Source organism: Leptopilina heterotoma, unplaced genomic scaffold (assembly GCF_015476425.1).
Source record: "Leptopilina heterotoma isolate Lh14 unplaced genomic scaffold, ASM1547642v1 Lhet_369, whole genome shotgun sequence".
In the NCBI taxonomy this organism is placed as follows: domain Eukaryota; kingdom Metazoa; phylum Arthropoda; class Insecta; order Hymenoptera; family Figitidae; genus Leptopilina; species Leptopilina heterotoma.
In genome coordinates this window covers 242,353-258,079 of record NW_025111048.1, presented here as the reverse complement: position 1 = coordinate 258,079, position 15,727 = coordinate 242,353, and the positions used below count along the sequence as shown (strand labels likewise).

General features: G+C 27.6%; 1 protein-coding gene across 1 annotated transcript in view; it reads right to left on the bottom strand.

Annotated features, from left to right (window-relative positions):
- LOC122505799 overlaps positions 1–14,012 on the bottom strand; it is an 81,887-nt gene extending 67,875 nt beyond the window's left edge. The window contains exon 1 of the mRNA XM_043617640.1: positions 7,755–14,012. Coding sequence (XP_043473575.1) covers positions 7,755–13,878 — 6,124 coding nt within the window. The 5' untranslated portion in view covers positions 13,879–14,012. The remainder of the gene's footprint in view (positions 1–7,754) is intronic.
- Between the last annotated feature and the right edge of the window lie 1,715 nt (positions 14,013–15,727).

The window sequence follows — 15,727 nt, the reverse complement described above, 5'->3', positions numbered from 1 at the left end:
TATTTTTATAAATAATGAAACTATTCTGTGGAAAATTCGTCAAAAGAATTTAATTATTTAAAAAATTGTTGATAAAATTCTTTATGTGAATTCAATTATAACAAATAATCAATTATTGAATAAATTATTTATTTTTGAATTTAAACAATTGAATTTTCGTAGAATTTTCTAATAAAAAATTGTTTTATAAATGAATTTCCGAATAATCGATTTATTATTTTATAAAATAATTCAATTCTTGCATTGGATTTTATTCAACTTTTTTTAAATAATTGAATTCTTTTGAGAAATTTTACAACTTGTAAAAATAATTGAATTCTTTTGAGAAATTTTACTACTTGTAAAAATAATTGAATTGTTGCGAAGCAGGCATATTATTAGGATTTTTGTAAATAATTAAATTTTTTTTTTTGAAAAATTTTATGGTAATTTAAATTATTATAAAACATGAAGAAATCTATCTTCATGTTTTACAACAAAATTTTGATAACTTGTTAATTTCGAAAGGTTGAATTTGAATCTTTTGAAGAATTTTAATTCGTATGGAAAATTAATAATGATTAAATATTTATTTAAAAAAGAAAGTTATTGGTCTGTTCGAATACTTTTACAATTAAATAAATTTGTAAATAATTGTAATAGAAAATAATTGTGAGTATCTAATAATTTTTTAGAGTGAATCAGAATATTGTTTAGGGTCAGGGAAGAAGTCAAAATTTTGTCTGAAAATCGGGGAAAAACAAAATTAAATAATTGTGGCAGCCTTGGTTTTTTAAAATTCAAAATGTCCGATCCAATATGGCGGTCGAAATTCTGAAACTTCGCCCAGCCCTAATAAATAACAATAAATATACATTAAATAATAACTAAAAAATAAAATAATTAAATAAAATAATTAAATAAAAATTAAAAAGATAGAAAGTAGTAAAAGCAGTGCATTGTTAAGCGAGACTAAAAACATATTTTTCAATAAAAATTCTTCATTTCCATAAAGCTTATAAATGTTAAAAATGCAATAAAATTTTGTTGAAAGCAAAAAATTTCCAGAATGTATTGCTCTATAAAAATAAAAATATTTTCATCCCAGAAATCGTAACAAATATTTGAAAAAAATTGTAAATTCGAAACCTGTATATTGCAATTTATTTCCTCTTTTGAAAACAATGTGGAATTTTTTAATCTGACATAATTGGTACATTTAGCAAAAATTTATTGAAAAAAAGAATTTTCATAAAAAAATATTTTAAAAATGCTAAAAATTGGTATTATTTTTGATAAGAGAGAGAGAGAGAGAGAAAAAGAAAACAATAAAATGTATTATTTTCACTGCAATAAATGCGCGTAAAAAATATATCGCATACGCAGAGGGAATCCATGAGAATTTAATACTGAAATATGAATCGATGGAGTGTCATAAATTCCAACCTAGTCAATTTTGAATTTGTGAACGAACCACGGGCGTGAACTTTTGCAATAGTCGAAAATAGCTGAAATAGGTGAATTTCTTGCATGTGAGTATACATATAAACTGGGATTTGATGACGTTCAGTATAGAAAACGGTGTGGCCTATATTTTTCAACCCAAAGAGACTTAAATATAGTTTTTCGTTATATACACGCGTTTAGTGAATCAGAGCTTACACTCGACTTGGGTCTCTCTCGCGTGTACTTGGTGTGATTTTAGAGGCGCAAGCTCATAAATTATCCGTTGAAATTCACAGTCTCCGCAATCGTGTATCGTAGCAAAATAATATAAATGTATATATATTTATATATATATAACAAATCCCTGAGTCATTAGAAAATATTTTATATTATAAAAATCATTTTAAATGTAAAATCGAAATTTTTTAATTTAAAAAAATAATATGGGATAAAAAATAATTTAATCTTATTTTTTATTCGTTGTTCATTAAATTTAGAAATTTTTATTCTAAAAAAGCTGGCTTTACTATTTTAAGAACTGATAAATAATAAAAAAAAAGATTATAAATTCATAAAGATTGGTGTCTTCTATACTGAAAACTAGATAAAAGTTTAAAAATAATTGTCTGGCTATAACGGACTTTTACTACTATTGACAAATTCAAGAAAAAAATAGAAAGTCTGACAGAAACTAACCTTCACCACTGATGCAAAAATAATATTATTTTAAATATTTCTGTCTGAATGAAACCTACTTTTACTACTAGCATTAAAATTACAAGAATTAAAAAAATTTCCTGTCTGTTTAAAATCTTCTTTTACTACTAAATCAAAAAGTTTTTATTTCTAAACTTATTGACTGGCAAAAATATTTTTTTTACTGATAACGAAAATTGCAAAAATTTAAACTCTCTTTTCTAACATAAACAATTTTAACTACTGATTATAAAAAAGCATAGAAACAAAATTATTTTTCTGACTAAAACTCTTTGTTTCCACTAGTGACAAAATTACAAAAATTTCCATAAAATTGTCTTACTAAAATTATTTTTTATACTACTAAATAAATTTAACAAAAAATTGAAATGTCTGACTAAAACATACTATAACTACTGAAATAGAATTTATACATTTTAATAGTTTCCTGTCTGACTCAAACAGACTTTTACTACTAAATCAAAAAATTTTTATTTCTAATATTATTGACTGGTAAAAATATTTTTTTACTGATAACAAAAATTTAAAAACATTTCTCAAAACAAAAACAGTTTTTGTAGTAAAAACTGTTTTTGTTACAATAATATTTTTAAAATGACTGTAAACAAAACTATTTGTCTGACTAAAACTCTTTGACTTCATTAGTGCAAGAAAATAACAAAAATTACAAAAAATTGGCTTACTAAAAATGTCTTGTTTACTGATGAAAAAAATTTACTAAAAATTGATTAGTCTGACTAAAAAAGACTGTTACTACTGAAATTTAAATTACACGATTTTATAAGTTTCCTGTCTGCCTCAAACTGACTTTTACTACTGAACTAAAATGTTTTTAAATTTTAAAATTATTGACTGGCAGAAAAATTTTTTTACCGATAATGAAAATTCCAGAAATTTAAAAAGTTTTGTCTGACAAAAACAGTTTTTACTACTGATTATAAAAATAAATAGAAACAAAATTATTTGTCTTACTAAAACTCATTGTTTTCACTATGCAACAAAATTACAAAATTTCCAAAAAAATTGTCTTATTAAAAATATCTTTTTTACTGCTGGAGAAGTTTTACAAAAAATTTGAAAAGTCTGACTAAAGACTACTCTTACTACTGCCATAAAAATTACACAACCAAAAAGATTTCTGCCTGTCTAAAACCGACTGTTTCTACTAAACTAAAAATTTCTAGGCTTCTAAAATTCTTGTCTTGCAAAAACAGTTTTTTCTACGGCAAAGAAAAATTTCACTTATTTTAAAACATTTCTCAATGAAAGACAGTTTTTACCACCGATTAAAAGAATTAAAAAAAATTATTTGTCAGACTTAAACTCTTCTCCTCTACTTATAGCAAAATTGTCTGACTAAAATTGTCTTTTTCTACTAATTAAAAAATACTACAAACATTTCGAAACTTTTAATTATTGTTTTTGACTATTTTTTTAGAAATAAACAATTTTATTATCATTATTAATTCAACAATAGATAATTATTAAATAATCTTGAAGTGAAAAAACAAATCAATAATGAATAATAAATAAAAAATAAAAGTAAATAAAAATAAATTTAGTCATTTATTTATTAAAAAATAATTTACTTGATTTAAAATCACGAACAATAGGTAAAATTAAAAAAAATATTAAAAAAATTATGAAAAATAAATACGAGCTAAAAAAGGGAAAATTTAACAATTAAATAATGAAAAGTAAAATTAAAAAAAAAAATTAAATTATAAATGGAATATAAGAAAAATTTCAAGGATTTGAAAAATGTTAAAATAGATTTTTTATAGTTACTCTTTAATATCAATTCTGACTTTGTAAGTACCTTTCAACGTGACGTATATATATATAGTTTTTAATGACCACTACCATATCCCATTAACATTTCACTCTAGAGTTTAAATTGTCGTTTCTAAATCCAAAATTCTAGATAATTATATCGTCTGCCTTTAAACAAGTGTGAGTAAATAATAAAACATTCTACGCTCTCTAGAAATAGTTAATTAATTATTTGTCCTTTCAGTTGATTAAATTATTTAAAATAAATTTTTTTTAAAATTTATATCAAATTTATTATTTAAAATACAGTCATTCGCTTCTATATATATTATTTTTTCTATCCAAATTTCATATGCAAATTTTTCACTTTAAATTCTTGAAACATTCAAAAGTCGCGTTCGATATTTCTCCTTTGAGAGAAATAGAATATTTTGAATAAAAAAGAAAAAAAATAGAAATATACATAACTGACCTATGCTAATTTTCAGTTTTCCAATAAATAAGAATAATTTTTGTTCTATTCGGTAAAAATTTCAAAAATAGAAAATAATTCTAAATTATTCAAATAATTTAAAAAAAAAAAAATTGCCAAAAATTTTATTAAACTTTTAAAAAAATTAATTTTCCACAGAATTATTAGTTAAAAGTATGAAAAATTTAGATTTTCAAAACTTTTTCAAAATTCAACTTGTTTCTAAAAAATGTACACCATAATGCTTTTAATATTTAATTTATTATAAACCATTAATTGAAATTCATTTTTAAATCAATTTTTATTAGAAAATTCTATGAGAATTAAATTATTTAAATACAAAAATAAATAATTTATTGAATAATTGAACATTTATCAAAATTGAATTCTCATAAAGAATTTTGTAAACTAATTTTTAAGTAATTAAATTCTTTTGACGAATTTTAATAAAATTTTTAAGAATAATTACATTTTTTCCAGGCATTCGATTAAAATTGTAAAAGAAAGTAATTATAATTCTGGGATGAGTTATTTATGAAAATATTAATAAATAAGAATAATTTTTGAGTTCTATTCGGTGAATATTTCAAAAATAGAAAATAATTTTAAATTATTTAAATTCATTACTAAGAATCAATGAGAATAATTTGATTTAAGCCAAATTTATATGAAATCAGCTAGAAAAATTAAAAACTAAAATTATCGAAAGAGATTCTTTTTTTAAAAATTCATTATTTCTTATTCTTGTTTTTTTATACAATTTTGCAAAATAATGAAAAATTTACATTTTTTTTTTAATGAAAAAGGGGTTAAAATTTTAATAATTTGATTTTGATTAATTGCGTTTTACTAATTAGGAAAAAAAGGCGTTAAATCGTAGAGAGAAAGAGAAAAAAAATTGACTATCAAACAATACTTTTTTATCCAACGTGTGTAACATTCAATTTATATAAATATATATATACAATTTTCTCCCTGTAATCCGAGAACGGGACGAGTGGATCGAGGTGTGTTTGACGGACAAGTGACGTAACGTGACATAATTTATATTATGGTACGTCGCTCTCGAGTTCTTTTACAAATGGAACATGTCCATAGAAAACAAGCCACGAGTGTACGCTTCATTAAATTTTCTGAATGCTCCCTAATTATTTAACATAAATACACTGAATTCATGTCAAACAAAAAAAAATAAAAAAAAAATAAAAAAAACATCAACAACGCCAATGAAAAAAAACCCTTTTTGTATTCATTTTAATTACATTATTAGTTCAACAAAACACGATTATAAATTAATTCATCGTTTAAATTAAATCTTTTTTCTCAAATCCAATTGTTGAAAATTAGTTTTAAACACTTCACATATAAACTCAAATTTTTCCGCAAATAGAATTCCAAATGATTGAAAAAGTTTTATCAAACAAAAAAAAAAAATTACACCGCCCATCGTTAAAATCACAAAAAAGAGCAAAACTATTTCTAATTTTTTTATATTTAGAATTTCCAAGTTTTTCTTTCTTTTTTAAGATTACAAACATTTTTTAAATTTTCTACATTTAGAATTTTCTTTTTACTCGTCTTTAAAATTTTAGGATTATAAAAACGCAAATAGTTTTATTTCAAATGAATTTAGTTATAATTACTATTATTTTTTCATAGGAATTAAGATTTTCAAAAATTTCAAATTCAACCTTTTAACGAAACTTCAAAAAATTTAAAACTTTTTTAATTTTCAATTATTTCTAAAAATTAAAAAAAAAAATTTTTCTTTAAATTAAAAAATTATAAAATTTTAACTGAAATTTATTTATAAATAAATTTTTATTAGAAAATTCTACGAGAATTAAATCATTTAAATACAAAAATAAATAATTTATGGAATAATTGAAAATTACATAAAATTGAATTCTCATATAAAATTCTATCAACAAATTTTTCAATAATTGAATTCTTTTGAAGAATTTTAATAAAACTTTTAAAAATATTTACTTTTTTCGAGGAATTTGATTAAAATTATAATAAAAATAATTGAATTCCTAAATAGAATCTTATTATTTACAAAATTAATTGAATTCCTGTAAAAACTTTTATTATTTATGAAAATAATTGTATTACTGCGAAAAAATTAATAAAAAAAATTGTAAATAATTGAATACCTTTGAAATTTTTATTATTTATAAAAATAATTGAATTCATTAGGAAAATTTTTTTTAAAATAGTAAACATTGGAAATCATTGAATTGAGGAAAATTTTTGAAAATAATTGAAATTTTGCCAAGAATTTTATTATTTATAAAGATAATTGAAATATTGATTAAAACTTTTTTAATTTTTCGAACATAATTGAATTTCTTCGAAGAATTTTAATACTTTTGAAAAGAATTGAATTTTTGTAATCAATTGTAACTTCTCCAAAATTCAATTTTTTTTGTTTTTTTAACTAAATTTATTCTATAAATCCATTATTTTTAATAATTAATTAAATATATATTAAAAAATTTAACTAATTGCAGAAGAATTTATATTAATAAAATTTTTAATTTAATTTATTTAAAATTGAAATTTCATAAAATTTTTAAATTGAAACCTTTTAAATTTCATCTATTCATAAAAACTGTAAACGCAACTCTTTCAAAATTCAATTAATTTTGAAATATATTTAAGTAAAATTATCAATTAAATAATTTCTAAGTATTAATTTTATGATATAGTTCTTGAAGAATTAAGTTCTTTAAAAAGAAATTATTGTCAGAAATAGAAAAAATTGAATGTTTCGTAATAGAATTCGTAGTTATTTCATTGTTTACTAGACAAATAAAAAAATGCACCAAAATTCAAAAATTTTCTTATGAATTCTAAAAATTTAATTTTCCCAGTACTTTTTTATTACTTTTTTCTTTACTATTTTTTTTTACTATTTTTTCCTGCTTTCTTTGACCAATTTTACTTTCCCTGCCTCTTCCCTGAATTCCCTAACTTCCCTGACTTTTGTCAACTTTGTTTCATTTAACTTTACAATTTTTTATTTATCAAATTTGTTCGGTAAATAAAAATTCCTGTTATCACGAATCAATGCTAAAATTAAAAAAAAAACTTTTATTTTGGAAATGGAAAAAAATTCTTTGGCGAAAAAAGGGAAAATTCCTAACATTCGATAAATTAGGTTGTTAGTAAAACTGTTAAAAACAGTAATCCAAAAAAAGAAACAAAAACGTAATCACTGAAAGCTATCACATATCTCATTAAGAGCGTAAGTTTATTTTGTTTTCAAAAAAGGCCAGGTGAAAAGATTTTGGACAGGAGGTAAAGGCAGCAATTCGAAAACGACACAGCAAAATCCTTTTTTTTTTTTCTATACACGACTCACCGTCGTCTTCCAACACCTGCTCCACCTCCTCGTAAGAAATTTTACTGGACAGCTGCAAAAATTCCTGTAGATGTTTTGGTAAACTGCTCGCGTCCTTGACCTCCCTTCCATCCACAAAACACCTGGCCTTGATCGAATCTTCATTTTCAACTATATCATCACTACCACCATCACCACCATTACAAAATCCATCCGTATCACTATCATCAAGATTAATTCCAAATTTATTCATTCTATTTTTTGCCTTCGCTATAAATTCCTTTTCAACTAAACTCATATTATCAAGTTGCTTATCAGATTTTTCAATGTCTTGGTGGGAGCTTATCTTTACAAGCTTATGATGCTTTCTCTCTTCCCTCTCCAATACTTTATGACAATATTCGTCGTACATTTGTTTTCGAAAAACTTCACCATTTATTGGCAGTGCTGATACAATTGATATTGGACGTTCCTTAATTTTTTCACAATCATGAATTTCTTCTTTTAAATCTGTTTCGATTTTCTGACAATTTTCCACATTTTTTTTTGTTAGACAATGTTCAAAATTTGTTGTAGTTGTTTGACAATTTTCAAAATTTGTTTCTGTAGTTAGACAATGTTCAATATTTGTTGCTGTACTTTGACAATGTTCAACATTTGTTGTATCAGTTTGACAATTATCAACATTCGTTATTGCAGTAGTTTGACAATTGCAATCATCATTTGTATTAGTTTGACAATTTTCAACACTTTTTATTGTAGTGGTTTGAAGATTTCCATCATCTTTTGTAGTAGTCTGGGAATTTTGATAATCTCTGGCATTACTTTGACAATTTTTACCATCCGTTGCACTACTTTGGAAATTTTTACCATCCGTTGCACTAATTTGACAATTTTTACCATCCGTTGCACTACTTTGGAAATTGTGACCATTCGTAGCACTAATTTGACAATTTTCGTCATTTTTTATTGTTGTAGTTCGACAAATTTCCGTTAAAGTTTCATCAGTTATTATTGTCTTTATTTGCACTTGTTCGATGATGGTTTTATCATTTGACATTGTATCGTTCTGCACTTGTTCGACAATAGTTTCCTTATGATCTTGGTTCGATCTTGATCTATCGTCTACTGTCTTCTTGCGATCAGATTCAGTTACGTTTGAATGATTCGCATCTTGGTGCCAAGATTCCTCGTTAGTTATAGCATCGGTTGTTTTATTTTCTCTGTTGTTGACAGTAGTCTTCGGATTAGTTGCAGATTTTTCATTTTCGTTAGAATTTACACTATTATGATGATCATTAGTTCCATTCTCACATTCTCTGTTGTTCTCAAAATTTGTATTCTGACTAATATTCAAATTTTTTAACTGGAGCACTTTATCTTCTGTAGTCTCTTCATCAGTTTTTGTATTTTTTCCCCCAACAGCATGTTTTGTATTTTTTTCCAAATCAGGAGTTGCATTTCTTTTCTCAACAAGATGTTCTGAATATTTTTCCAAATCAGCGTTAGCATTTCTTTTTTCAACAAGATGTTCTGAATGTTTTTCCAAATCATCATTAGCATTTCTTTTCCCAACAAGATGTTCTAAATGTTTCTCCAAGTCAGCATTTTGGACAAGATCAGAAATTAGAATCTGTTGTTGTTTGTCAATTTTTACCTCCTCTTTTTGGAATTCTACAATTTTTTCTACAACTCTACGATTATCGTTGTTTACACCACTATTTTTCAAATTAGAAATAATTTTTTTAGAATCGTCATCATCGAGGAACTTGACAAACTTTTTGTTTGACGGTACCCCATCGGATTTATTGGACCTGAATACTTTCTCAACACTCGAATCATCCTCCTCCTCCTCCTCTTGGATAATATCTTCTTCACTGAAAAGCACATTGCAAAGTTCACCCTCCAACAATTCGATGTACCGCAACTGTTTATCGAAATACTCCTGAGGAAGTGAATACCTCTTACGACCCTGCAATTGATCCTTCATACTCGCTTGTAATTGTTTCAAATTGTCCATTATTTCAGCAGCTGAGACTATTTTTACATTGTCTAAATTTTGATACTTTCTTGCCTCCAAATGTCCCTTGGGTGGTGATTTATCGAAAATGCTGGTTGTATCGATACAGGATCTATCAACAGTGACAGGTCTTTTTTGAACCGTTTCACTCAATTTTTGATCGTGGAAATTCATTTTTCCCTCGGATTCGATTTTTGATGATTTATCGATGATTGCACTGTTCATTGATATTGGACTTTTGGGTAGTGGTGTTAAACGATTTGTTGTATCGGATGATTTTATTATTAGAGCACTATTAACGTAATGATTCGTTTCAGGAAATCGTCTAGAAATAGAATTATCAGTGATAATTTCGTTGTTGGTATGAATTCTCGATGATCCGCCCACATTGTATTGGGTATTGCAACTGATGGACGGTGGTGTGTTATACTCCTTATCAGAATTGTGTTGACTCGTCGTGCTTTCTATTAATAGTTCACCAGGCGCACATGCTGGCGTCCATTGAGAGATATGAGCAGAATCACGCCTCGCAAGGTTCAGCCAATCACTCAATCGTGTAACCCTCAAACGATCTTGAGAATCGTCGACATTTAATAACTGTTGTCGAGGCACTGGATTTTCCTTGATAATATTCAATAATCTTGAATCTTTATATTCGTTGGCAAAATTTCTACTATTCGTGGTGTCGTACTTTTTTTCTTTTCTAGAATTTCTATTTTCAGTTTCCCTTGGGGTTAGATCAATTTTATACTGCATGGGCGTCACCTTGTGTTTATTGGGTTGACAATCCCAATAGGTGCGTCTGTTAAGGAACTTGGTGTGTAGGTCCAGTAGTTTGTCAGCATCCTTTCGAATTTCGGTTGTTTGTTGTGATGGCGAGAGGCAAACTAACAAATTCGGATTTTCAGTTGTCGGAACACCCAACCATGTCATTGATCTCTGCATTTTTTGTTCTCTATTTTCAATATGCTCCTGAATTTTACTCAAATTTTTGAAAATATTAAACTTGGGAAGGGTGATTTCGTTAATTATTTGTAGACCATAGGGCATGGACAATATTTTTTTGATGCAGAGATTTTTCAGTAAATCGGGTCTATTTGTGGTGATATTTTCTGTTAGAGGTACATAATACAGATCCTCAACCGGTGAATAAGGAATTGGTTGTGGAGATTCAGATTCAAAATTATCATCATACGTTTTTAGGAGAGTTAATTTTCTCTTCGGTTGTGGAGATTTCTTATCATCTTTCCTCTCCTCTTCTGTTTCAATATCATCGATGTCTAAAGATGATCTTTTTGGATTGTACTTCGCCGTACTTGGCGTTGCAGAACTACTGACCGAATCAGGACTTAAACTTCCTGAATGAATGTCTGGCACAAATTCTTCTTGCTCTTGACTGTTATTTAATGTATCATCGTAATCAAAAATTTTATTCAACTCGTTCGATTTTCCTATCTCATCTGACTTTCCGTTAAGAGGCAATGTTTGGCACTGAGACTCTTTTAGAGAATAACTTTCATCATCACTGTCTTTCTTAATGGAAGTGTTGTCTGGCTCACTTGATCGTACATTGACGTTAGAAACAGGCGTGGTCCATTGGGATGATTCGGAGAATTTTTCAAGCGTCACATCGTGTACATAGTCGTGCGCTATTTCAAGGCTCGACTCACTGCCAAAATTACCATCGTTACATAAATCCGTGACGCTGTCACTTTCGATAGAACCACTTAAACTTGGAGCCATTAAATCGTCAACAATTTCGCGGATATTGTCAGGAAGTTGTTTCAAATCGAAATTTGCCAACACATCCTGTACGTCCTGTCTCGATGTTTCGTGATTTGATAAAACAGTTAATAGAGTACGAACAAAATCCAATGTTTTCTGTTCGGAAAAATTTGTCAATTTATATGCATTAAGAACCCGTTCATGATGATCTATTAAAGATTGTTGTTCAGATAGAAAATACTCTCCAATTGGATTAGAATTTAGAATATTAGAGTTTTCGGGATGAAATTTATTTCGGGAGAATTTTTGACGAATTGGAGGTGTTGGTACTTGTTTTAATTTACAATGTCTTAATGGTAAGGGAAAAATTTCTGGTATATTGTAATCGTCTTCTGGTGTAGGTGGTCTTTCTGGTTCTGTCGAAAAACTTACTGTACGTTTAGGAGGTGTTGGTGGTCGTTTCGAACCATACATATCATTAACGATGTTATCTTGAATTAGTGATGTAAAAATTTGCACAGGTCGGTGATATCTTCGATCTTGAATATTTTGCAGTCTATACTGCCAATCAGTTGGGAGATAATTTTCCTTTTGCAATGATGAATATTTTTCTTTGGGAAAATTTAATTTGTTTTCCTTAGGATTAGTATCGTTTAATAATTTCCCTACAACGAGTGTTTTTTCTTCATCATCTTCAAGAACATCTTTCGAAGTTTTTAAAAATGGATGCTTATAATTTTCTTGAAGGAATTTAGTATTTTCTACTGTTATTTCTTTGGAATCTTTTGCTCCTCTAGAAGAATCGTCAAGAACCTCAGAAGCATCTTTAAGTACAGAATTATCTTTAAGTACAGCATCATCTTTAAGTACAGAAGCATCTTCAAGTACAGAATCATCTTTAAGAGCAGAAACATCTTCAAGTTGAGAAGAATCTTTAAGTACAGAAGAACCTTCAAGTTCAGAAGTTGTTGCACTTTCTTCTTCAGAATTTTGTGTGTCTGCTCTAAAATCCTTGATACCTTCGTCAAAAATTTCTGGCTTTATAAAACCAACAGTTTCTATGGTTTCATCTGCTTTAAGAACTTCTGTTTCTTTAAAGTCTGATGTAACTTTTTCAGAAACAGTTGGGAGTTCTGGATAAATGTTTGCATGATTAGAACCTTCTGCACTATTTCTGAAATTTTCGCAATCATCAAAAAATTCGGAGTTTGGGTTAGGTTCTTCAAAAGCTTGTGCTGCTGTTGGGACCTGTTCGGATGAATCTACTCCTGAGGTATTTGCTCTGGAAAATTGGTACTCTTCTGAAGTACCTTCGGTAGAACCTTCCCTGGTTTCTTTTGCTTCTTTCGAAACATCTTCTGTAGTATCATCCAAATCATCCAAAAGAGTATCAACTTTCGAAAAATTATCACAAACAGAACTAACTTGTACTTCTAATTTTCGCCTCTTATTTTCATCGTCCCGTCGATACTTTCCAATTTCCTGATTGATGAAATCGCGAATACTCTGCTCGTCATCAGACACTTTTTCCCCTTCTTCTTGAATAATAAAGAGTTTATTCGAATCCTGAATTTGTGATGGATAAGACTCGAGGGAAGGTCTTTTCTTGCGTTCCTTCTTTTGTGTTGATGATTCCCATTTGTCAGTATTGGACGAAGAAGATGGCAATTGTAGACCCTCGAGGAAATTTCTCAATTTTTTCTCATCCTCCCTCGACATATTGGCATCAATTTCCTCCTCGTCTTCCCGTTTCTCGAAACTTGATTCCTCAGATGTTGAACGTTCAACATCGGATTCGGCTTCAACGACAATGGCATGCCGACTATTGTCAGTCTCGATGTCACTGTCGCTTACCTCGTGGATATCGAGGCTGTTTCCCTTGTCTGCCAAGATTGCAAGATCGAATTTTCGTTCGCCAAGAGTCTCGACCTTGTTCGTCACAGATAATAGTGGTTCTTGTGGTTCCGATATTGTCACTTTTGTCATCATATCATCAGATTGTAAAATTCCCACTCCCGGTATATGATCCAATTTCGCCTCCATTGGTAAATTACAAATGGTTCTTATCTCACAAATTTTAGTTCCGGTGTCGAGAATTTTTTTCTCAAGTTTAAATCTATTTCTTCTTGGTCTCCATCTTGTTATTGACATATTATCCTCACAGGGAAGACCAACATTATTCTCGGTTGTTACTTTAATTGCACTTCCATTAATATTTGCCTCGGCTAAATCTGTCGATAAATCGACAAATGCTTCGCTATGTTTTTCCTCATTCTCATCGGTAAGGGATTCATCTTTTGATGAAAAATTATCTTCCAGCGGTGATGGGGGTCGATGATGATGAAATTGTTTCCGATTTCGATTACGACGATTTCTTCTGTTGCGCGAGCCACAAGGCATTCTTGTACTTTCAATAAATTCAGCTTCACCGATGTTATCCAATTTTTCTTTTCCAATTATTATTTTCGTTGGCTCTTGAAAAAGATTATCGCGTTAAATAATAATTCTCTTCGTTGATTATTTCAGCACTGTAAATAAAATTCAAAACAAAAAGCTTGCAAAAATATTTTTTATTTTTACGATGTATAATTTTGAGAATTTCCACACGAAAATTGAAAAGGAGATAAGAGAGAAACAAACAATAAAATTCACTTCAATAAGAAATCTTTCCTCTCTCTCTCTCTCTTTTGCGATTTTAACTCGATTGACGATGTTTCATATGAATCTCGACGAAACTAACTTCTATTCTATACTAATAGCTCCCTCGTGCTTTCAATATTTAGCACCTCGAGAGAGTCACAAAATATGTCGGTTAAAAAAAGAAGTAAATATCAAATATTTTTTTGTTGAATTTGATTTTTCAAATGAAAAAAAAAAATTTGCAATATATAAATAACGAAAATAATAATTATTAAAAAATTACAAAAAATTGTTAATATAATACATTTTTTGAAAACAAATAAGTCAAATATAATGAGAATTTTGATGAATATTTTTCTATTCATAAAACTAAATCATGCAAAAAGCGTTTTCTATTTCTAAAAATTTTAAAATCAAGCTAATTGAAATTTTAAGAAACTCACTTTTTACAGTGATCTTCTGATCAGGTGTTGAAGTTTTTAATCCTCCGTTATGATTATAGTGATTTTGGTCTGTATTCGTGTCATCTAAAAATAGAAAATTTTTTTAATCCTTTTAATTTTCAATTGTAACGAATTTGAATTTTAATGAAAAATACAAAAGTGCTATTTATGAAAATATTTATTTCAACTCTGTTGTGAAATTTATAAAAAATAAAAATTCAAATGAAACAATTCATTTCCATTTAAAATTTAATTTACAAAGGGAGAACAAAATATATTTACGGAAGTACCATATTCAATTTCAAATATCCTCGTTGGATTTAACAATTGAGTTAATCTCTCTCGGGTATTTTATCACAAATATCGTTCGAATAATGATCGACAATTTTTTATTTTCAAATTTTCACTTTTTCACAGATATCCCTTTAGGATTTCAATATTTTAATTGAATTTGATAAATGAAAAATTGGATTTTTATTTTTGCGTTTTTTTTTTTTTTTTTGAAGGGGGAAATTTTGAAAGCAGCACACGAGATAAACAAAAAATAGAGTTCGAAACACTTTTTTTGGCACACGAAGCCAGAGGAAGAAAAACTAAAAAAAAATATCAAGAGCCGGTTATAGTGTCAACATGATATTGCATGCAGGATGCTTGAATCGTCAGTAGTTACTGAATGTGATCAAGTTAGACACCCAATGTACGATCGTAACCCCTCCCACATGAAAAATACAAGCACACACAATTTATTCCCTTGTCTACCTGCATGTTATTCTTTATTACGACAATATGTGTAACATGAATGCTATTATGTATACACAAGCTTTCATTGTGAATATAAAAAAGTTTCTCTATAGGTAAGTTTATATATGTATAGCATATCTATTTAAGTATATTATTTTAATGCGTGATTTTTTTTATCAAAAACTATTATGACTTACAATAGCTCAACTGGATTCAATAAAAGAAACGTCTATTTTCAAAATTTTTATTTAGGGTAATCAGAATTTTTTAATAATTGAATTTTTCATTACAGCTAAAGCTGAAAATCAAATGGAATCACTGAGAATTTTCGACGCTAACCATAAGCTTGAAGTAGACTCCAAGTTTCATGAAAATCCAACAAATTTTAGAATTTCGGTCCGCCATATTGGTTCCGCCATTTTGAA